The sequence below is a fragment of the Zosterops lateralis genome, assembly GCF_965231275.1.
Source record: "Zosterops lateralis genome assembly, chromosome: 31".
Lineage (NCBI taxonomy): Eukaryota > Metazoa > Chordata > Aves > Passeriformes > Zosteropidae > Zosterops > Zosterops lateralis.
The window spans coordinates 5,448,057-5,472,160 of record NC_139791.1 but is presented as its reverse complement, the minus strand read 5'-3'; the positions used below and the strand labels follow the sequence as shown (position 1 = coordinate 5,472,160).

The following is a 24,104-nucleotide window of genomic DNA, read 5'->3' as shown; positions in this document are numbered from 1 at the left end:
TCCATCCTATGGAAAAGAATTGGCCTTCTTGTGCAGAGGCTGTGGCCAAAGTTAGAATTTTGTCTCCCAAATTCTGAATATCCAAGCACTGCCCCAAGACAAGAGTAGCCAGGAAAGACAGGTCAGACTGTCTATGGCCACTGGAGATATTCTTAGACTCTGAGCACAATGTTTTCATTTGCCAAGGCTTGGAAAGGGCCCAGAGATCTCCCAAGGTCCGGTTTGGAGGCCAAAAGCACAGGACCACTGTATAGGGACAAAAGAAGCCCAGTGGAGTGGAGACTGAGGACAGCAGCGGAGAACCCTGGAAGGGATTAAAAGGCAGTTTCAGAGATGGTGGATCCTTTTGACATAGTAGAGAACAGCCAGGGAAAGAAAAATTAATGCAAAGTGCACCTGGGGGAGGGACAAGACTGAACACAAGGAGAAAGGAAATTTCTCTCCCAGGGCAGGGCTGGAAGGCAACACATCCCCCAGCAGGAGTCTGGAGCAGCCCAAGGCTGTGTGTGGCCAGGCAGAGGCAGGCAGGAGGCAGAGCTGTCAGCAAAGGAAGGGCCCAGCCAGGTGGGGCAGCCGGGGGATGACGACAGCCTGCAGGGACAGAGGCGCAGGGCATGGACACCGTAGGACAGCCTGGGCTGCACAGGGCACAGGGATGGGCAGCAGCTGCAAGGCCCTGACACAGCCAACTCCTGCAGCACTTGGGCCATGGCTGCTGGGCCTGGGCCTGAGCCATCAGCAGGAGACAAGTGACCCTTGCAGCCCTGGGGCCTCATTGCCTCCTTGGCCCTGCTCAGCAGCCTGGCAGGGGCCACCCCATGGTCCTGCCCTTGGCATTGCACATCCCCACATCCCAGTGGCCTGGGAAGAGCCCTGAGCACTGAGGGAGGGACAGGATGTGCCTTGGCAGGGGCTGGGGCTCAGGCCTTGGCCCTTGGCATTCCTGAAACACATGCAGGTTTGCTCATCATCAGAGACGCCTTTGCCTTGTTTGCCCCTACCTGTCATCACTGCCGGCAGTGTTCTGCTCTAACTGGAACCTGGGGACAGTTTCTCAGTTGTGTCACGCAGTGGGACCCATTAAAACTTCAAGAAAGTTTGGAGTTCAAAACTCACTTTAAGTTCTTGAGATATTTTTTGTACACACTCTCAGGAACTGAGTATGATATAAACAACATTAAAGCCCCAAGAGGCTCATTAAAGTCCTTCTTCTGTGTCTGTGCTGCTGAGCTGGGCTGGGCTCCTGGCACAGAGGCATCTCCTGGCAATCAAGAAGAGCTTCAAAAAGACATTTCTTCTGAGGAGCAGCTCCCCTCCCAGCCCAGCAGGGCTGAGGGCACTGCCTGCAAGTACCTGAGAGCAGTGAAGCAGACAGAAGCTTAAAGCAACTGGAAGGACAATTCTGAGCTTCTTCATGGAGAAATCTTCACCACTTCTGACACAGTCAGTCTCTGGCTGCAGGGATCTCCTAAAGCTGAGCCAGGACAGGACTGACAGCACTGTAAGGATGGCTCTGCTGCTCTTTCTGCTTTGGGGGAGGATGTGCTCCAGAGCGGGGCTGCCCTGGGCACCGTCAGAGGGACAGGGCAGGACGGCTCCTGCTGCCAGGGACGGCTGCAGGGGCTGAGGCTGGGGCTGCAGCCAGGGCTGCCCAGGGCTGTGGTGCAGAGCAGGTGCTGCAGCCCTGAGGGCTCTTGGCCAGGCCAGGGCATCTGCCACCTGCCAGGGGCAGCTCTCAGCCTGCCTGGGAGCTCCCCATGGATGGTGGAAGGGAGCTGTGGGTGCAAGGAGTGACTCCTGCCAGGGTAGGTCCTGCTGCTGTGGAGAGGGTGCTGTGTGGGCCAGGGCTGTTCAGAGGTCCAGCTCATGCCCAGGTCATTTCTGAGGGGACTTTTCATGAGCACATTTAGGGTAGGAGTTTCCTACTTCAGTCTGTGCTTCCCCTTTTCCCTAGCTCAGGTTGGTGGCAATGGAAACTCAGCTGTGCGGGGCTGAGCAGGGGCTGAGACTCTTAAACCATCACACTGAGGATTCCTGGGAACCTCAGCAAGTGCCTCCAGCTCCCCAGCCTCCAGGTCCATCCAGCATCACCTTTCCATGGTGCCCAGGCCTGGGGAAGCTGTTCTTTAATCCCTGCAGCCCCGAGCAGCTGCAGGGCAGAGCTGGCCCAGGGGCTGGGCTGGGCTCTGGCAGCACTGGCAGGGAAGGAGCCCGGGCCCACAGGAACAGCTCGGGCTGGGACAGCTCCAGCAGCAGAGCCGTGGGCAGGGAGGGAGGGAGGCAGTGCTGAGGGAAGCCCTGCTGCAGGGGACATGTGGCACCTGCCAACCCTGCCCTGCAAGGCACACACTGGGCTTGGACATTGCTCAGGAGAGTCTCCCCTGATTTGTCACTGTCTCTTCCTTGAACAGGTCCCCATATCCAGACACAGGAAATGTCCAACAGCAGCTCCATCAGCCACTTCCTCCTGCTGGCATTGACAGACACGAGGCAGCTGCAGCTCCTGCACTTCTGCCTCTTCCTGGGCATCTCCCTGGCTGCCTTCCTGGCCAACGGCCTCGTCATCAGCGCCGTGGCCTGTGGCCACCACCTGCACAGCCCCATGTTCTTCTTCCTGCTCCACCTGGCCCTCACCGACCTGGGCTCCATCCTCACCACTGTCCCCAAAGCCATGCACAATTCCCTCTGGGACACCAAGACCATCTCCTACACAGGATGTGCTGCACAGCTCTTTCTCTTTATATTTTTCATTTCAGCAGAGGTTTCCCTTCTAACCATCATGTGCTACGACCGCTACGTGTCCATCTGCAAACCCCTGCACTATGGGACCCTCCTGGGCAGCAGAGCTTGTGCCCACATGGCAGCAGCTGCCTGGGCCAGTGCCTTTCTCTATGCTCTGCTGCACACAGCCAATACATTTTCTCTGCCCCTGTGCCATGGCAATGCCCTGGGCCAGTTCTTCTGTGAAATGCCACATATCCTCAAGCTCTCCTGCTCACACTCCAACCTCAGGGAAGTTGGGATTATTGCTGTTAGTGCCTGTTTAACTTTTGGCTGTTTTGTATTCATTGTTTTCTCCTATGTGCAGATCTTCAGGGCTGTGCTGAGGATCCCCTCTGAGCAGGGACGGCACAAAGCCTTTTCCACCTGTCTCCCTCACTTTGCTGTGCTCTCCCTATTCCTCCTCACTGCAGGCTTTGCCTACCTGAAGCCCCCCTCCATCTCCTCCCCATCCCTGGATCTGGCCCTGTCAGTTCTGTACTCAGTGGTGCCTCCAGCCCTGAATCCCCTGATCTACAGCCTGAGGAACCAGGAGCTCAAGGCTGCAGTGTGGACACTGATCACTGTACTATTTCAGAAACACTAAACTGCTGCCCAGTTTCTGCAAATCATTTGAAATAAAAATAATTTTTAATATCACTTCTTGCTTTGGTTGTCAGGATTTATTTCTTTGTTTTAGTTTTCAGTGATGTTCACAAAGTACACACAAAGTTGACATTGTTTATGTCTTTTCTTGTTTGTTTCTGTCCACTTTTGCTGTGGCCCCAGACTGTGTCAATGGAGGGGCTGTGCTCTCAGTGGCTTTAAATGAACTAAAGGATCTCCCAGCAGAGTTTTCCCTTGAGATCCCCCTTTTGTTCCCTTCTCTGGAGCCTCAGCAGCAATGTCTGTGTGCAGAGCTGGGGGCAGATCAGGGCTGGCACAGCAGCTGTGCCCAGGAGCAGCAGCCCTTGGTGTTGCCAGTGCTGCTCTCGTGGCCCTGCCCCGCTGCCCTCCTGGCCCTGGTGTTGCTGTAGGGCCTGAGGGCTCTCGGGGCCGGGCAAACTGTGAATCTGGAATCTTGCTTTACCTGTGTCAGGGTCTGCATACATATGCGGGGAACCTGATGGTTCGTTTTGGAGATCTCAAAGCGCAAAAGACACAACAGGGGACAAACCAGTTTGCTTAAACAAAAAATGCACTTTTATTTAGTTCCCACAATGCGATAGTAGGGAAAGAAAATAGAGAATAGTGAGAAAGATGGAGAAAGAGGGGAAGGGGGATTATAGCTACCACGTGGAGAGTCGGAGGTCCTCAAGACGTAGAGATGCCCATAGATGCGATCTTCTCCAGTGGGGTGATCACAAAGGGTGCACAGGATCTGCAGAGTCTTTATAGGGTGGTCAGGAAGAGGACCAAGGCAAGTGGAATGGAGCCAAAGAGGGCACTGGGCCAAGGCAGGCACCTGCGTCAAAGTTGGGTGCTCAGGAACTAGCGGCAAGCTGTACCCTTCTAGCACGGTCAGTATAACCAGCTCAGTCCACTGTAACGAGCTGTTATTGTTCTTGCATTCCATTCTCGTGGAGATGCGTATCAGTCCTCGGCAAGGCCCCACCTCAGCCAGGCCAGGGGCTCTCCCCAGTCTCTTCAGGGGTCTGGGTCTTCAACCATCGGAGACAGTTGTGAGGCATAACACATCCTTGGACAGACTCTGACAACCTGGAAAAAACAGAGGTTCATTTCTGAAAGTAGCACAATTGATGCTCAAGACATATGTCTTGATACTGAACAGGGTGTTTGTCACTTTGAAATTCATCCCAGCACTTGTCAAAGGACTGTATTTGTAGATATTGGTCAAGGTTGTGTGTGTTTGAGAACTGCATGTGCTTTTATAGAAATAGACAAGGATAATGTAACTTTGCCTGGTAAGTGTAATTTTGATCTTTGTATCTGTAACTTAGTTATGATTTTAGGGTGTGACTTTCTGTATTTTGCACCACTTGTATCTCCCAAGCTGGTTAAGTCTGACAATACGATGTATCACAGGTTGTCAACCACACCCATTGGGATGAACCTCACTTTAGTCAGACAATTAATTAGGCATCAATATTCTAGAAGATACTCAGAAAACTGGAGAGAAAACTTTAATTACTTTCCATTGTGACACACACAAAAAGAAAACAAGCTTCTGCAAACAGTTAAACAAGATGCTAGTTGCAATTGGTGGGATTCTCTTTCTGGATGGTCGTCCACTGCAACTGGTATGTTAAATATATTATGTTACTTCATCATTGTTTTACTAATATTAGTTAGTATTAGTTTTGTGCTGTCTGTTGTAATGCTTATTTGGAATTGGAAACTGTTACAATGAATAGCAACCTCAACCTCTTTATCCCAAGTACATGGCAAGGCATACACCCAGCCAAACAAATTACAAACGTAGTTTAAAACTGATTTTGCCTCTGATTTCAGAATCCTTCCGAGTGTCAGGGCAGAGCTGTGTAAGTGTATGTGACCCTTGCCTGGTGCAGGCTGGGGGAAGGCAAAGGGCCCTTGTCCGAGCTGTGTGCAGAGGAATCCTCAGGGGCCCAGGCCGGGGCTGCTCAGTGGCCGGTGGGTTGTGGTGAGTGGCGGCAGCTGTTGACGCTTCCCTTGGAGCGTCTCCAGGCAGGGAATGTTGGGGGCTGCCAGCGCTGGGGTGTCCCAGAGCCAGTGGAACATTGGAAGGTTGGGGCTGCCCTGCTCCTGGCGCAGGCGGCAGAGCTCTGTCAGCCCCTGGAGAGGACAGCCAGGGCTGTGCAAAGGTGAGAATGGCAGAAGGGGCTGAGCTGAGAGGGAGCCAGAGGGATGATGGAGTCCAGGCACTGGGGGCCTGGGCATCCCTGGCAGGGGTGTGTCAAGGCTCCTGGAGCTGGGGCAGCCTCGGGGCTCTGAGCATTCCCTGGGGAGCCTGGTCAGAGCCCAGCCCGGCCTGCAGGGGAAGGAGCTTTTGCTGCTCTGGGGCCCGGGGCCGGCCTGGCCCAGGCCCAGCCGTTGCCTGGGCTGCTGTCCCTGCTGGCCCGGGGCCCGGGTGGGAGCTGCCCCAGCGCCGGCCCTGGCAAGGAGCCGCAGCCCCCGGGGAGCTGCCAGCTGCTTCTGCTGGGCTGTGGGCGAAGGGAGGCGGCGGCCGCAGAGGCGCGGGGAAAGGTCCTGGCCCCGGCTCTGGGCCGGGCCGGGGCCACGGGCAAAAAGTCACCCTGCAGCTCCCGGCCCAGAGCAGGGAGGAGCGGCAATTGCTGGCTGAGAGAGACCCTTGGCAAGGGCCTGCAGGGAGAGGAGACAGGGAAGGGCTTTGCGCTGCCGGGGCCCGGCTGAGATGGGATGTGGGCATGGACTTGTAGCCTGGGAGGGCGGTGGGGCCCTGGGCCAGGTTGGCCCCAGAGTCTGAGGCTGCCCCCAAATCCCTGGAAGTGTCCAAGTCCTGGTTGGATGGGGCTTCCTGCCTGGGACAGGATGGGATGGGATGCAGGGGAATATGGGCAGCTGAATAGCAGAATCAATATGATTTCAGTAGAAGCTTTTTTTTGTTTACATTACCCTGCAGTTATAGATTCTAGCCCTACTGTCCATGCATACAGGTATCTCTCAATTGGCAAGACACTTGTTCACGAGGCAGGCACACATCCTTCAGGACACCTAATTGGTCAAGCTTCCATCATCACATTTTGTGTCCTCTAAGTTTTGCAATTTTTTGTAGACAGTTTCTCAGGCTCTTGGTTCTTTTTTTTAGTTCTGTTGTTCTCTCATTTGCCTTGATGAACTCCTGAGAGCTCTGAAAACAAGACTTCAGGTGGCTTGTTACCTACAAATATTTTGGCTGCTACACAGAATGGTCTAAGCTATTCAGATACATCACTACATTTCCCCCCTCTCTTTCTTGGACCAGCCAAACTCTCTTCACTGCATTTTCTGCCGGGTGAGTCACCAATTTTATGCTGCATGGAATAATACAAAGGAAAAGTATAATGAGAGTTAATATTAACAATGCACCCTTTGTGATATCTTTCAACCAACTGGCAATTCCCAATCCCTCAAACCATTTATCCAAGCCCTAGTTTTTAACAGTTAACTTCTTCATGTTATCTTGTAGTTGCTTGAGTTTCCTGTGAATTGATGCAGAATGGTCTGAGAGATTCATGCAACACATTCCTTCAAAATCTTCACACCCGTGCCAGTGAGCTAATAGCAAAACTCTATAACAGCTCTATTTTGCAGCATACCATGTCTAATATCATCTATATCAGTGAGCATCTGATCCAAAGCAGCTGAAGTTATACTCAACTGCTCAGCTCTCCACCACCCCAACCCACCAAGTGTAGTCAAAACTTGAGCAAGAACACCTGGAGTAAAGATTGATGCTATTATTTGTTCTGGAGACCCCTAAGATTTTATGTGATTGCCACAATCAAATCTCAAGTTTATGATCACTCCTTTAATTGTCTTGCCAGGTCCCACTCTCCAAATTGTCTGATTCAGCATCTTGTGCATACTAGGGGTAAACATGGTTAGTTTCCTTAAATGGCAAGGCTCATTACACTAATTACTCGGAAATGCAGGCTATGCCCAATCTTCACAGGTTAAAAAGACTCTGGGTGGAAACATTTGTGCAGTTGCATTTTCACCAGCACTTCCAGAATAAGTCCAATTGTGGCAATATTTAGTCATGTTCTGAATACCACAGAAAATTTGGATTAAGGTTGACACTATTATTTTTGGGACGTGGGACTAGGACATTGCTCATATGTTCTGCTGTTAAAACAATTTATGTCTTATTAAGGCTATTATCAGTTATCTGTTGAAGACAGGACAAGATACCTAAAAAACCAACTTCAATCAAGAAAACTTATTAAATCCAATCATGTCACTGACACAGGGTCTCACAACATGAGAAAAATAATGTCCAGTGTCTCTAGGGGCAATTGAGATAAATGACCATTATATTTAAGTCCAAATAGTTGAGGTTCAGGAAAAGGTCCATTAGCTGAAAATGTTGATTCTTGACATCACTAAATGTCTTTTTGAGAACCTGGAACAGGAAATAGCTGAAGAAGGTTAGTAGGAACACTATACCATGATGATGACATAAGGCTTTTGTTGACAAGTTTCCTCTGTAAGTCTCCAGACACATCCATCTTCTGGCAGTCCTACTTTTGCTCCTGTTCTGATTACAAAAGCTGGGTGGTGATGAAGTGATTTCTCTTTTCACTGGACCTGATTTTTCTCAGAAGCAATTGATGTCTGATCAAATGAATAGATGACTACTTTTAACCTGTTACTGATAAAAACACATGCACTTCTTCTCTTTCAGTTAATTAATCAATTGAAAAAAATATTTTGAAAAACTCTGCTATATTGATGAAGTGCATTTTCCCTTAAAAGCCTGGAAACTCTTTTGGGAAACTTCATGCAGCTAGGTTGCAGAGTGTTTTTTTCACTCATTTTCTAATTGTAGATTACAACCAAAAACTTGGTAGCTCTGAACACATAGAGCCTCTGGCAGATGTGATCTGAGCTCAAAATTGAAATTTAGATTTGATAACTCTTTTCCCAAATTTCTAATGTAACTATTGCATTATTCCAGCACTTTTTCCAAATTTCTAATATAAATATTACAGCATTCAGAATTATCTGTTGTCTAAAGTTCTGATGCACATCTTGCAGTATCCAACCTTCTCAAGGCACTAAATTTCCTCCTCCCTTTTTTTTTTTGCTTGTTTGTTTGTTTGTTTTGTTTTGTTTTATTTTTAACAGCATGCATGACTCTTGCTAAGAATATGAAGGGAATAACAAAACAAAATTATATATGTAGCGAAACAAGAGACTGACAGCAGCAGGAATGAGTCAGGTATGACCATTAGGAGTATTTCAGATAGTACACATAATCATGAACACATGTGAAATTAGGTAATTAGCAATCTCTGAAATACTGTATCATCATCCCAGAGTCTGCAGACAGCTGATAAACCACAAATCAGGGAAGATTTGGACAATCATTCTCCAGATAATGATTCTCCAAGCTCTTGTCAGAGATAGGTCCAGCTGTCATATCCATAGGGTCAATTTGCCAAGTCAAGACAACTTGAATATTGTTTTAATGCAGAAAATACCTGTGTCTGTTGGCAAATTTCCCATCCACATAGAGTTCAGGCCTGGCCACTGTCTGAGCTCTAACTGGAAGAGAATTCTCTACACAGATTTCAAAACAAGGCTCCTAAGAATCTTAGGGTGAAAGATTAAATGGACCATCTAATAACTGGTCTCCTCCAAAATTCCCTCAGGATAGGGATGCCTTAAATAGAAAAGCTGTTAGAGTGCTTCTGTAACAAGAACTAGAGGTCACAATACCATCAGTTCAAAGAAGGTTTTCAATGAAGTTCAGATATCGTTTCTTGGAACTCTGAAAAATACTTAAAAATCATGAGACAGCACTGGGTCAAACCACTGATCTAGTGGAGAGACTAGCATGAACTGCTGGAGAACAATGTAACATATATTTAAAACAATGTCCTGAACAATAGCAGTTATGAAATGCTTAAAGCAATTAAGGAAAAACTAAATAAAATCTTGAGACAACATGTGCTTTCTAAGAAGTCGGCTAGAACACAATAATATCAATTTATGAATAATGTCTATTATCATATCAGTAAGTTCACACCATACAATTAATATTCAGACCTCACGTTTGAGATAGAAATGGGTCAAGCTACAGACTCTTGTCTAAAAATGTGAAAAGGTCCTGGTTTATTCTTCTTTATAATTCAACCATCCCAATCCTAACTATTCACTGACTTTTGACTGCAGTAAATTCCCACCGTAGAGTTCCTTTTGCAGACTCTCAGTGCTGGTTATCTCCTACTAGAATATGACTCTGTTCTAGTAGGACTATGACAGTAGAATATGTTAAGTATTCCCTTGCCACCTCTGACCTTAGACCTTCACCAGCTCAACTGTGAGTGCAACAGACTCCCACTGCAGGGTCAGCTACAGACCCAGACTGAGCTCACAGCAGATTCCTCACAGCAGTGTCTCTCCTGTTACTAATCTCCTCAGGGCAGGAGGTCATGATTTATATCAGAACTTCGAACTGCCCTGACCTGAGGCCTGGCTGAGGCCTGGCCTGAGGCCTTGTTAGGGTCTTGAAGCCATGACAGAGTTAAAATTCCTTTAGGTTTGTGGTGCAGTTAGAAATAGCTATTAAGGTGTTTGGGAAAAGGATTGGGGTTTGAAGGTCACTGAGTGAAGTAGTTAATAAGCACGTGTTAAGCCACCTGAACTGTAAGTTAAATAATGTATGTTTGCATTCTTTCTCTCGCTGTGTGCCAATGACTGAGCTATCCAAAGTATAAACTATATAGAAATGTATAAAAGACGCCATTTCAGTTGAAATAAAGGAGTTGTGCAGTTTTAATCACACTGATCGGACCTGTGCTCTGTCCAGTCCTATCATTTTTAACTTGGTTAACCTGGCAAGAATTGGCGCCCAAACAGGGACAATCTTTCCTTTGATGGATTTTTTTTAGATGGATTTTTTTTGTCGTGACAAAATTTTGCTGCTTTTTGAAAACGTCTAGACGTGCAACGGGAACCCCAGTTTAAATACATAAAGGGTTCCCGGAGGATTCTAGCCTAAATGCATATGAATCCTCTGGACGATTCTAGCCTAAACACATATGAGTTGTCCAGAGTCCTAGCCTGAAAGCGTGTGGACTCCCTTGAAGACTCCGTGCTTGGATCTGCCTTGGAATCAATGTGAAAGCAGTGCGGTCAGTGCGGACCAGGATGAGACCGAGCCAGGACAGACTGAGCAGTGTGGAGCGGGGGACTGGAGCTGTGGTGGTTGTTGCGTCAGCGCCACCCCATGGATGAAGGTAAGCCGCATCGAGGAAAGAAAGACTAAGAGATATGGATATTGATTTGGGCGCTGCAGTGCGGCTGCTTTACAATATTCTCTCAAAGAGAGGTGAAAAATTTAAAGAAAGTGAGCTAGAGCAGTTGACCCTACGGGCGAGAAAGAAAGGACAGTTGCAAAAACCTTCCCTGATGTTTAGTACTACCGAATGGAGAGAGATTGGTGATTTACTCTGGAGCACAGTAATATCCGTAGGGAAAGAAGGGAAGATTGCACAGGAGCTTGGTGCAATGTGGGAAAAGGTGTTCCATACCTTGCAAATTGTCTCGGCAGAGGAAAAAAGTGGCCACAGCAGCAATTGAGGCTTTCGAGGGGGTAGCGCAGGAAAAACCAGAGCCCCCCCCACTGCAAAAGCCGCAAAAGCCCAAACCCGTGAAAATTCTTGGTCTCTGTGATCAGCCGATTCGTGGTTTGAGCGTGTCCGTCAGCCCTACCCCACAGGACGTCCTTGATCAGGTAACCCAGGCAGAGGACTTGTCTCCTCTGCCTCTGACACAGGCTGAGAGTAAACCAGAAGTGTTGCAGTCGCTTCGTTCGGTGGGTGTGGAGACAGGCGGAGACTCAGGTGGAGCTGAGGGCAGGGATGGGTAGAGCTAAGTGACACAGAGCCGAGGCAGAGCTCAGGGCGGAACGAGAGGAGGAGACCGAAATGACGTGGCGGTGCAGGTGGACCCCCGAAATGACGTGGTGGTGCAGGCGGAGCCCCGAAATGACGTGACGGTGCAGGCGGAGCCCATTTACTGTCAGCGCGTGCAGACGCATAGCGACCCAGAAATCAATGTCATTCCTTGGCGTGTGGCAGCGCCTGGTGATACGGCGCGGTTCCCGTCCCCCGCGGGGGGAGAGCCAGCGTCGCGTCGCCTGGCAACCACAGCTCGCATGGCAAGGGCGGCAGGAGTGGCTGCGATGAATGAAATACCAGCACAGCCACGCAGCTTTGAACCAGCTCGGTGCCCACTGCCTCCTGATTCTGATTCAGACTCAGAAGCCGTGGACAACAATCAAGTATCAGCTTTTGCAGCCCGTGACAGACGGCAATCACAAGAACAGCCACAACGTGTCACTGCCCCGCAAAACAAACAACATTCATTAGAATTGCAGCAAATAATTTCCAAACTTATTCAAATGTCCAACAGACAAGAACAACAAACATTTACAAGTCCTCAATCCATTCCTTCAGCAGGAATGCCACTAGTTTCTGATGTTCCAGTGCCAGCGTTTTCACGTAACCCAATTGCGGACCGTAAGGCTGCAGCAGCGAGAGCAGCAGTCATGGATGGGAACTGGGATGCAGCCGGTACCCTTTCCTGCCCTGTTATAATTGAGAATAATACTACACGATGGCAGCCTTACGATTGGAAAATATTACAAAAAGCAAAAGACACTATAACAAATTATGGACTCAGAGCAGAGGCAGCAGGAAACATTTTATAGTACATATACACTGCTGATCTGCTTTGTCCATCTGACTGTTCGAACATTGCTACATTGCTTCTCACACCACCACAGCTTCTCATCTTTGAGCGAGAATGGAAGCGTCTGGCTTCAGAAGAAGCCAGCAAATATCAAACAGTGGGAGATCCATTTTATGGCATTCAGCCCGACAGGTTACCTGGGCATAGCATGTATGCATCATCTGCTGTTCAGCTCACCTATCCTGTCAAGATGTATCAACTATCGCAATCACTGGCACTCAAAGCTATACTGCTGGTTCCAGACAAGAAAAAGGCATTACCTTATGCCTCCATCAAACAAGGCCCAAGTGAATCATACTCTCAATTTATTGATAGGTTGGCAGCAGCTTTGAAAGATGCTCCAGATTGACAGAAGAGGTGCAAGATAAACTGTTTCATACCTTGACTTTTGACAACGCCAACTTGCGCACCAGAACCATTCTAGTCACATTTCCCCAGGGAAGTCCTGTTGATGAGATGCTTGTGAGAGCCACTCGAGCAGAACAAAATAGCTAGAATGCAGCTTTCATGGCAACCATGCATGATGCAATCAAACAGCAAGGCCATATCCTTGCTGCTGCTTTGACAAAAGGTAAACAAAGGACAAGTCTTCACACCACAACAAGCCACACAACATGACTTGCTTCCGGTGTGGCGAGTCAGGTCATGTCAAGCAGTCATGCCAAAAGCCTGTGTGGTGCCAAAGGTGCAACACTGACAGTCATGCCACCAAAGCTTGCAAAAAGTCGAGAAACTCCAAGAACAGCGTGTCGCGGCACCGCGCAAAGACACAAGTTGATGCCTTGTCCCAAAAGACGCCAGTGATGGATTTTTAGTTAAAAACAAACCTGCCACTTGGGGGAGTCTCGGTGTGGACGTGAAAACAGCTAAAGAAGTTACTCTAAAAGACAAAGTTACCCTGATTCCCACCAATGTTAGTGGCCCATTGTATAGTGTCAAGTCTCTCGTGGGAGGTTTGCTTCTTGGCAGATCCTCCACAAGCAAATGAGGAGTGATTGTCATTCCAGGACTCATTGATGCGGACTTTACTGGTCAGGTTCAGATTCTAGCTTATGCCCTGCAGCCACCTGTGACCATTCCAAAGGGCAGCTGAATCGCTCAGATTGTGGCTCTTGAAAGCTTTTTGCCACATCGCTGACAACCAAGGGAGCCACACCAAAAAGAGAGACTGGATGGAGGTTTTGGCTCCACTGGCCATGAAGTCTATTTTTTACTGTGGATTTGGTTGACCGTCCAATCAGAACTGTGATTTTACAGCGTGGTGCTCAACAACTTCAGCAACAGCTTCTTCTTGACGCAGGATCGGACATTTCTATTCTGAACTAATTGTATTGGCCTTCTGACTGGCCTTTGCAAGCTCTGACCAACCACATCATCGGAGTGGGCGGAATGAGGATTCCTTCAATCAGCACAGATCCCATTTGCGTCACTTTCGAGGATGGTCAAGTCATTGTAGCACGACCGTACGTCATGCCCTTGGATCCCAGGATTCGAGGACTGTTGGGCAGAGACGTACTGTCCCAGCTTGGCTTGGTGTTGACCACGGATCCGCATTTTTCTTAGTGGCCACTGCAGAGCAGCCACCCATCCTGAAGATCACCTGGTTGACTGACAACCCTGTATGGGTCGAGCAGTGGCCCATGACTGACACAAGGCTGCAAATTGCAGAACAGCTGATCCAGGAACAACTTGATGCAGGACGCATTCAACAATCTGTCAGTCTGTGGAACACCCCGATCTTTGTCATCCCAAAAAGGTCAGGCAAGTGGAGATTGCTGCATGACTTGCGGAAAGTGAATGCGCAGATGGAGGCTATGGGTGCCTTGCAACCTGACCTGCTAGCACCAACCATGATTCCACAGGGATGGAGCATTGTTGTCATTGATTTGAAGGACTGTTTCTTTACCATTCCGCTCCACCCACAGGACACTCAACGCTTTGCCTTCACGGTTCCATCCACGAATCAAATGGCTCCATTGAAAAGATATGAGTGGATCGTTTTGCCGCAAGGAATGTGAAATTCTCCATGCATGTGTCAGTTGTTTGTTGACTGGGCTTTGTGACCAATTCGTCAGCAACTCTCTGACGCGTTGATCTGCCATTACATGGACGATATCTTGATTGCGTGAAAGCGCCCGTTGCTGAAGACAAAAATTGACTGGTTGATTTCACAATTAGAGCATCAGGGACTGAAAGTTGCACCTGAAAAGATACAGCAATCAGCTCCTTGGAAATATCTAGGATGGCTGATCACAGATGTGCAAACTCGTCCCCAGAAGATCACTTTACATGACAACATTTCCACCTTGCATGATGCTCAGAAACTTTTTGGTGACCTACAATGGGTTAGAACCATTGTTGGCATCACCAATGATGACTTGCAACCGTTTCTGCCATGGCAGCGATGCCGACAGTTTGCATTTTTATACCCCTGAGCAACGGAAAGCTTTGCTGACAGTGTCAGAAAAGCTTCAACGTGGTTGGAGTGCATGTCGTGTGGAACTTCTTCTGTTGTCGCTTTTTCTGTCCAACACTGAAGCTTGTCCACTTGCCATTGTCTTTCAATGGCAAAAGAAAAAAGGGGAGAACCGCTCTGAACAAAAACATGAAAGAAAATTTGACTCCGACCAAAAAATAGTCTCTGATTCTACAGCAATTGTTATTGAGTGGGTGTTTCTGCCTGTCCAGCCAAAGTGTCGTGTCATGAGCAGGGCGGACGCTTTTGCTGCCTTGATAAAGAAAGGCAGGGACAGAATCATTGAAATAGACGGGAAAGAACCAGCAGACATCAGCATTCCCGCAAGAGATGAAGACTTGGAATGGTTGTTGAGGCACTCAGTTGCATTGCAGGAAGCATTGTTGGGATTTGCAGGTGTGGTTCACAACAGACAGCCAAAAGAACCAATGTGGCATCTGATCACGCAACACCGTTGGTTGGAGAGACCTTTGTGTTCACTGAGACCAGTGAAGGGCAGAACGGTGTTCACAGACGCTGGCCGAAAAATGAAAAAGGCCGCGTGTGTCTGGCAGCAAAAAGGAGAATGGCTGCAACATGTGATTAAGGGTGAAGCAGGAGATACACTGCAAACCCTTGAATTGGAAGCTGTCTGTTGGGCTTTGCAGACCTGGAACAAGGAACCACTCAATGTTGTGTCCGATTCTTTGTAAGTGGTTGGAGTTGTGCAGAGAATCGAAGATGCACTCCTCAGGCAAACCCAGAATCAACATCTTGGAGAACTGTTCCTGCAGCTGAGAAATGTGCTGAGGCAACGCCATCATGTCTTCTGTGTGATGCACATTCAGAGTCATCAGTGCAACAGAGGTTTGGGAGAAGGCAACGCACGAGCTGATGCTGCAGTCAGCGGTGTTGCCCATGCTCCTCCCGAGAACAAATTTGAAAGGGCTCGCAACAGCCATGAGACATTTCATCAAAACGCACGAGCCTTGCACCGACAATTTCAGATTCCCTTGAGTGATGCACAAGGAATTGTGCAGGCCTGCCATCAATGCAGTTATCATGGGGCACGGACTGGGGCTAGGCACAAACCCAAAGGGACTGAAAGCTTTAGAACTGTGGCAAATGGATGTAACTCATGTTCCAGAATTTGGAAGATTGAAATACCTCCATGTCACAGTTGATACCTATTCTAAGTTAATTTGGGCGACAGCACAGCCAGGGGAAAAAGCTTTGCATGTAGAGGGACATCTGTCCGTTTGTTCTGCAGTCATGGGTGTGTCTGTGGAAATAAAAACCGACAACGATCCAGCCTATGTCGGTCAGCGGGTTGCCAGATTTATGCAGAAATGGGGGTGAAACATACCACAGGGATCCCTCATTCTCCCACAGGTCAAGCTATTGTAGAAAGAGCAAACTGCACCCTGAAAGAACCCTAGCAAAACACAAACAGACTGATGACATTGATGTAGTAAGTAGATTGTCAAAAGTATTATTTACCCTAAATTATTTATGTCTAGCAGAAGGTCCAGAAGAACCTGCGGTCGTGATACATCATCAAGCAATAAAAGAGGGAAGGCCGCAGGCAATTCCAGGACTTTATGTTTATCATAAAAACATGCGTATGGGTGAATGGCAAGGACCGAGTCAAGTGTTGTTTAATGGTTGTGGATACATGTGTGTGTCCACAGACGCTGGTCCTGTCTGGGTGCTGAGTCCATTTACCCGTGTGTGTCCTCTGGCAAGAATACCATCGGACAGTGAAAACGATCCGGATGACAACGACCTACCTGGAATGCCTTCTGACGATCCTGAACCTGATCAAAGTTAGTTTTAAGTGTGTGAAATAAGTAGTTTGTATAGTTATATTTATAGAAGTTATTATAAGTTATTATAAGTATTTTTAATAGAACACTGGAGAAAAATAACAAAAGTACCAGCAAAATGCTGTGAATTGAACTACTTGTTCTCCACATTGTCTTGACAGGAAGTGTGTTTGGAGTGCTCAACATCGACAAAAGACAAAAGATGTGGGTCACATGGGCCAATTGAACTGGACAAGATTCATTCTGTCTGTCTTTAGCAACACCGTCCAGTACTTTTTGCACCTCTTTAATTGGAGTTCCATTGCTTTTGATGACAGAGTTCAAAAACTGGACTCAAGCCAAAATATATTCTAATTTGATGGAAGCTTGGAACGCATGGTGCCATCAGCCCATTGGGTCCACTCGCACCCATTCTGAAACTTGTTCTGAAATCCATAAAATCCCAAGAAATTATTTAGGAGCACAAGCTATTGCAATCATGCAAGATCTTAAAATAATAGGTACTGAGCCACAGGAATTTGATCTCCTTGGTTCTGTACCAAGTAATTATTGTTTGACATTTGGTCATGTACGACAATCCAAAGTTGACAACACTTGGTTGTTCCCTAAATCCCTGTTGTATTATAGCAATACAGAGTACTGCAATTGGACACAGCTTGTAGCACCATGATGAGATAATGCAAGAAAATTGCCACCTGGAATTTTCCTCATCTATGAGGATTGAGCATGGTCTGCAGTACCCCAGAGAGCTGCAGGGGGTCCATGTTACTTTGGGAAATTAACCCTGTTGGCTCTTTCCATTCATCAAATTACAAAATTTTCGCAAACACCTCGACGATCCAAATGCAATGTTCTTGAGTTAGATCCCACCTGTAAATGTTCAGTATTGTTGTGGGGACCCCCAACTGTAATAGTAGCATCAATTTTTGCCCCAGGAGTTGCATCAGAACAAGCTCTGACCCAGTTACGAACCTTAGCTTGTTGGACATCAGAACAAATTAACATAACATCTAATATGTTGAGTGAACTCACTGTGAATGTTTCATCCGTCCGCCATGCAGTGCTTCTAAACAGAGCTGCCATTGGCTTCCTTCTCCTTGCTCAAGGGCATGGATGCGAGGAATTTGAAGGCTTGTGCTGCATGAATTTGTCAGATCACTCTCGTTCAATTTATGAATATCTCAGACAGCTATCTATATCTAGATCTTGGACTACCCTAACTGAGGCCTGATCTGAGGCCTTGTTGAGGCCTTGAAGCCTGTGACACAGATAAAATTACCCAGTAAATTGTGGTGCACTTAGAATTAGATATTAAGGTGTCAGGGAAAAATAATGGGGTGTTGAAGGTCACTGAATAGAGTTATTAATAGGCACATGTTAGCCACCTTAAAAGTAAACCAAATATTTTTGTGTGCTTGCATTCTTTCCTCTGCTGTGTGCCAATGAAAAAGCCATTGAATGCGTAAACTATGTAGAAATGTATATAAGCCGCCATTCTACACAAAATAAAAACCACAGTGTTGCTTTCATCCAACCCTCTATTATTATTAGTGGTATCCCTGGCTTCACAGTTCAGCTGTCCTGGCTTGTTCTAGAAGTCCCCTTGGTGAATAAGAGAGCTCGTGCAGAGACCTCAGCCAGTCATGGTCAATCCAGAGAGCAGAGATATCACTGATCAAGGAGATGAGTAGGGTTAAGACTCAGACCAATCAGTGTCTAGAGCTGAGAGTTTTGAACTCTCTATATAAAAAGGTTTTAAACAATTAAACTGTCCATTTTGTCTAATGATGATGAGGACTAGAGTCACGATTTCTGTTACCCTACCTAAAACTGACAATTAATGGAATAGAACAGCACAGCCTTGGAGAAACAGATAAAGGATGTAACTCCAGAAAACAGAAGGCATTCAAAGTGCAAGCAGGCTGCCAGCTCAGCTCTGCAAGGCTGACGAAACAGAAGTTATGCAAAACAAGGATATTGCCTTTACTCAAAAGTGGGGGTCAAGAAACAGCCACCTAAAAAGGACACTGGACATTGAAGACAGAGCTCAAAGAACCATGTAAGGACTTGTGCTAAGGGGTGCAACTATGTCAAATAAAGTCAAAGGAAGTGGGGATAGCTCATGAATGTGTAATCAGTGTGTGTGATAAAAACTTTGTTCATTCCATGCTCAGTGCACTCAAATGGTGAAAGGATTGCCCAAGTCACCAGCACACTGTAATAAAGAACACCTGCTTTCAAATACTCCAAACTGTGTTTAAAAGTTTCTATCCAGCAGATTTCAGTACCAGTGGTGTCCTTGACTCCATTGTGCCCCACTGTGGCAGGACATCCCCCCTACTACAGAAGAGCTTATCTGCAGCTGGTGTGACAGCTCCAGACATTCTATTCCCCGTGTGAAGTGATGAGACAACCTTGGCCAGGTAGTTGTTGTGAGCCAGGGAGTTATTTCTTCCTCTGGTGCAAGGAGTAGAACTCCCAGTAAACAACTGGGTGTGAGAACAGATAAGGAGAGATAAGCCAGAGATTTCTGACTGAAAAGGCACTACTTTTACAGCTATAAAAGCTACACCATTTTCCATGGAGGTAGAAGCCTCCTACACACTCTCTGGAAATGTGCAGGGACTTCTCCCACATGCTCAGACATGAACTCTGTGGATACTCTCCCAGGGAATTGAAAGAAGAATTCTATGCGTACCCCATCACCAACTTGATGGTAAGTTACATTGATTCCTAATCTATATTTTTTCTTTGCTAGCTGTAATATCAGTACATTTAGACTATTAGGAGTTCTTTTTGTTTTATTCCAGTGTTATACCTAGTCTGTTAAATTTTTGTCAAATAAATATTTAATTTGGTCATAGACCTAATCTGCCATTATAAAGAACTTCTTACCAAGAGCAATCTGGGGTGCAGGCTGCTCCAAAGAGAGCTACTGCCAGAAATCTGGGTCAAAGGCAGGACTTGTCTAAGCTCTCTTTCTCCATCCACAACACCCAGAGTTTCACAATGGTTCCTTGGTTCCATGAGGCTCTGCAGTGTCACAATACCTGTAGTTTCCATGAGCATTTGTACTATCACTCGTGTCCTTTTTTCCATTCAGGCCCACAGTGTCTCAATGGCCCCTTTCCTTTATGTGGCCATCCTGTGTCACAAGGGCTCCTTAGTTCCATGAGCATCTCTAGTCTCAACATGATCTCCTTGGATCCACAATGTCACAATGCACAACTGGTCCCATGGGATCCCAGACCGTCACAATAAACCCCTAGTTCCATGAGGTTTTGTAGTGTCACCATTGTCTCCCTGGTCCAATGAGGCCCTTGAGTGTCACAACGGGTGCTTGGTTCTGTCAGCTTCTATAGGGTCAACAATGGTCTCCTTGTTTCTGCAGTGTCATCATGAACCCTTGGTTCCATGAGGTTCAGTCTTGGTTTGAAAGACAGGTGTCTACTCGGGAAGGCAGGAGCCTACCTTGGAAGAGAAAATGTAAACCCCCTGCCTCAGAATCATTATAATTTAGAAATTAATGGGCTCTCAGGCAAAAAGATATGAGAATAGGAACAACAGTTCTTTACTAGCATGTCTAACAAGGCAAGCAAACAACAATAACTGTGGCATTAACAACAAACAGAGCCAGGCCCCCAGTGAGCCCTTCTCGGCCCCAGGCAGTTTCCCCTTTGGTGCAGTTCCGGTCACAGCCAGCAGGGGCGCTGGTGGCTCCCGGTGAGCGGGGCAGGTGCGATGATTCCCCCGCGGCTGCAGGGGGCGCTGTGGCGCGGGCTCGGGGAGCGCGCGGGAATGGCGGCTTTGTCCCAGCTGGGAGGGATGGAAGAGAGGCCTCACTGCACAAACCCCTGGGGCTGCTGATCCCAGGGCCCTGGCAGGACTCTGGGGAGCAGCAGGCTGGAAGGGCAGGGACGAGCAGAAATCCTGGGGCGCTGGACGAGATGTATCAGACACTCTGCGGCGATCGCTGGGACTGCGGGACATCCCAGCAGGGCAGGGGGTGCAGGGCCCAGCAGCAGGAGAAAGGCAGCTCCCAGCTGGGTTGTAGCAGTGGTGGGGAAATTCCTTTCCCCAAGCAGCAGCTTGACCATCCTCTTCCCAAAGCCGAGAGTGAGTGAGAACCCCCAACTGCCCCAGCCCCCCTCCTTTACCTGCCTCTCTTCTCGTGGTATCTCTGTCCCTCTGAGAGAAACTCCCAAAAACCAGAAGGGTGTCACCAGACACCCTCCTTCCCTGAGGCCTGGCCACCTCCCCCTGTCTCAGGCATTCAGCCATGAATGTGTCTTAGCAACTCAATGGGAAATGATTCCACAAGTAAAAGAAAAGAAAAAGAAAGAAAAGGAAAGAATAGGAAAGGAAATCCAACCCCCAGCTGGTTCCTAAATGTCACTGGTCTCCTTGGTTCCATGTGACCCTGCTCTGTCACTACAGCCCCTTGGTTCCATGAGTTTCTGTACTGTCATCAATGGTTCCTTTGCTCCAATGAGAGCCCATGTCACAATGGACCCTGGGTCCCATGAAGTTCTTGAGTGTCACAAAGGCTCCTTGGTTCCACGAGGCCCCACTGTGTCACAGTGGACCCTCTATTCCAGGAGGCCCTACAGAGTCACAGTGGACCCTTGAGTACATGAGGTTCCATCATGTCACAGTGGACTTTTCATTCCATGAGCTTTTGTTCTGTCAACAAGAGTTTCCTTGGTTCTGCAGTGTCACAATGGCCCCTTGGTTCCATGAGCTTCTGGAGTGTAACACAGTCACCTTGATTCCATGAGGTTCTGCAGTGTCACAATAGAAACCCTTGTTCCATTAGGCCTCCAAGTTTCACAATGTTTGATTCCATGAGGCACCACAATGTCTCGATGGACCCTTGGATCTCTGAGGTTCCATAGCATCCCAATGGTCACCGTGGTTCCATGAGTTTCCTTAGTGTCACAATGGTCTCCATGGTTCCATTGGGCCCTGCATTGTCACAATGGTCCCCTGGGTGCCAACAAGGCCCTGCTGTGTCACAAAGGACCCTTGGTTCCATGAGGTTCCCTGGTGTCACCATGTTCTTTTTGAATCTGCAGTGTAACAATGGACCATTGGTTCCACGAGGCCTTGATGTGTCACAAATGTCTCCTTGATTCCATGATTGCCACAATGGAGACTTGTTTCTATGAGGTTCTGTACTGTCACAATTGTCTCCTTGATTCCATGAGCCCCACTGTGTCACAATGGACCCTTGGTTACACAAGGCCTTGCAGGGTCTCAAGGGTCTCCTTGATTCCATGAGGAACACAAAAGCTTTGCATAAACACTGAGCAAAGCTTCTTTTACACACCTGGGAACATCTGTTTGCATTCAAAAGAGGAGTTAAAGGTGAGGATGGCACCAGCAGCTTCCATTTGCAACAGAGATCCAGGAGAGGGACAGAGAATTCAGCTGAAAGACCCAGAGCATTCTGCTTACAGAGATCATTTCTGGTCACACTGTCCCTTGTAGAAAGGTGACATCATTCCAGGCAGCCTGTACTGAGCATGAGGTTCCCAAGTGGGGTTTGTTGTTTAGGAAACCTGTCCTTTCCATTCTTTCCTCACAAACAGGAAAACTTCTCCTGGGCCTGTGTGCAGGCAGAGCCCTGAGGAGAGCAGGTGGCACATGGTGCAATGGGCTGGGACACCCAGCTGAGAGCTCAGGGGACAAGGTTCTGATGCAGGCACAGGGATGTCAGTCCCAGGTGGGCAATGTCAGACATGGTGACCTTGAGTGAGGAGCAGGTTGTCTAAACAGGGTCAGCCTGCAAGGGGCTTATTCTTCTCTGTGCCCAGACCTCCTAAGGAGACATTCAGCATCAAGATCACTTGGGAAGTCACCTCTTCAATGAACTGGATAGTAAAAAAAATGCTTGATAAAAAAAAGAAAAAATCAGGAGGTGCACTTTGAAATCTTCCTCCATAAGAGAACTCCAAACTGACTCCAATCAGCTGCACAAGCCATGGAAACTCAAAGACAACTGAAGGAGGACAAGGAGGTCCTCAGGGCTTTCTGTATTTTCAGGAGCCCCAAGCTGGATTTGGGGCTGAGTCCAGGAGCCCCAGGCACTGAGAGAAGGTTGAAGAAGCTGCTCAAGGAGTCAGAAGCAAAAGTCCAAGTCCCTTGGAGCACCCCTGGGCCCCAGTGAGGGCAGGGAGTGCCAAAGGCTCCCCAGGGACTGGTGAGAGCAGATCCTTGAGGGCAGGATTGCAGGGAGGCCAAGGCTGTGAGCAGGGAACTGCAATGCTGAGCAAGGCCTGGGCTGCTTGGAGGCAGCAGAAAGGCCAAGGGCTGAGCCCAGGGCTGGGGCAGCAGGGCCTGTCCCTCGCGGGTGGCTCGGGGCTCTTGGTGGGGCACTGGGATGGCAGGGGCAGCAAGGACAAATGTCCTCAAGCTGCAAGGCCTGGCAGCCTCCTCAGGGAGGGGCCAGGCAGAAGCAAAGTGCAGGCCCTGAAAGGAAAGTTCCTCCTGTGGGGCCTCCAGAGGCGCTGCCAGAGCCCAGGGGACAAAGGCCTGGCTGCCTGTGGCCCTGCCAGCCCTGCCCAGCCCTTGGCCATGTGTCCTGCAGGCTGTGCCCCCTGTGCTGCTGCTGCTGTGCCCTGGCCGGCTGCACACACCCATCTCGCTGTCCCCCCAGCATTTCTCAGCCCAGCATTTCTGTGCCCTCCCTGGGCTCCCTGCACCCAGCGCTGCCGGCTCCTGGCACACAGAGCCAGCCCATGGCCCAGCCTCACGCTGGGACACCTCCTGCACCAAAATTCTGCCCTGCCACGGACTTTTCTTTTTCCTCAGCTCCAGGCTGGACCTTCCAAGCTGCACTTTGGGGAGGTTTCCTTCTCTTCCCACTGCCAAGGGAAGCTCTGTCTGCTGCTGTTTACAAACAGAGAAGGGCTGGAGGGAGATCAGTGATGGTCAGAGGCTGTTTGTGGTACAGTGATCATGAAATTATAGAGTTTTTATATATTCTGTAAAAGAAGGATGAGCATCAACAAATCTTCTGTAGTGGACTTACAGAGGGCAGACTTCCCCTTGTTTAGGATGCAGATTTGTGGAGTGTCAAATCAGGCACTGATTTTTTAAAGGGAAACAGCTCTTAAAAAAGAGGGGGTCCAGGAAGGATGGACACTTCAAGAAGTAAATTTTGAAGGAATAGGAGCGGGCTGCATGTGCAAAAATAGGCCAGCGAGGAAAGTGACTTCCCTTGCTATCCAAGGAGCTTTTTCAGGAACTCAGGTGGAAAAAAGAGGGTGTATCCCCTTGTAACAGAGTGGAAGGCAACTTAGGAAATGTTTAAGGATGTTGTTATGTCATGTACAAAGAAAATTAAAGAGTTGTAAGCTCAATGAGAACTTCACCTGTCTGCTTCTGTGAAAGATAACAAAAATCTTTTAATCAATAAATTAATGGCAAAAAGAAAAGTAAGGAAAACCACCATTCTTTATTGGGAAGGGTATGGTTACCAAAGATGAGGAAAAGGCTGAGGTACTTAACCCCTTGTTTGCATTAGTCTTCAACAATCAGACAGACTGTCCTCAGGACAAGTGCTCTCCTGAGCTGGTAGATGGGCACAGGGAGCAGAAGAGCCCCCCTGTAATCCAGGAGGAAGCAGCTGCTGACCT

At 48.2% G+C, this 24,104-nt stretch overlaps 3 protein-coding genes across 3 annotated transcripts in view; 2 read left to right on the top strand and 1 right to left on the bottom strand.

The window, feature by feature from the left end:
* Positions 1 to 24,104, top strand: part of LOC310920762 (olfactory receptor 14J1-like) — a gene marked incomplete at its 3' end in the record, with an annotated part of 1,005,486 nt that overhangs the window by 376,697 nt on the left and 604,685 nt on the right. The window lies entirely within an intron of this gene.
* Positions 1 to 24,104, bottom strand: part of LOC310920778 (olfactory receptor 14J1-like) — a gene marked incomplete at its 3' end in the record, with an annotated part of 303,434 nt that overhangs the window by 236,249 nt on the left and 43,081 nt on the right. The window lies entirely within an intron of this gene.
* LOC310920828 (olfactory receptor 14J1-like) lies at positions 2,435 to 3,367 on the top strand (the record flags this gene model as incomplete). The annotated part of the gene is made up of 1 exon (XM_083880876.1): positions 2,435 to 3,367. One exon carries the CDS (start codon positions 2,435 to 2,437, stop codon positions 3,365 to 3,367), a length of 933 nt encoding a protein of 310 aa, XP_083737002.1.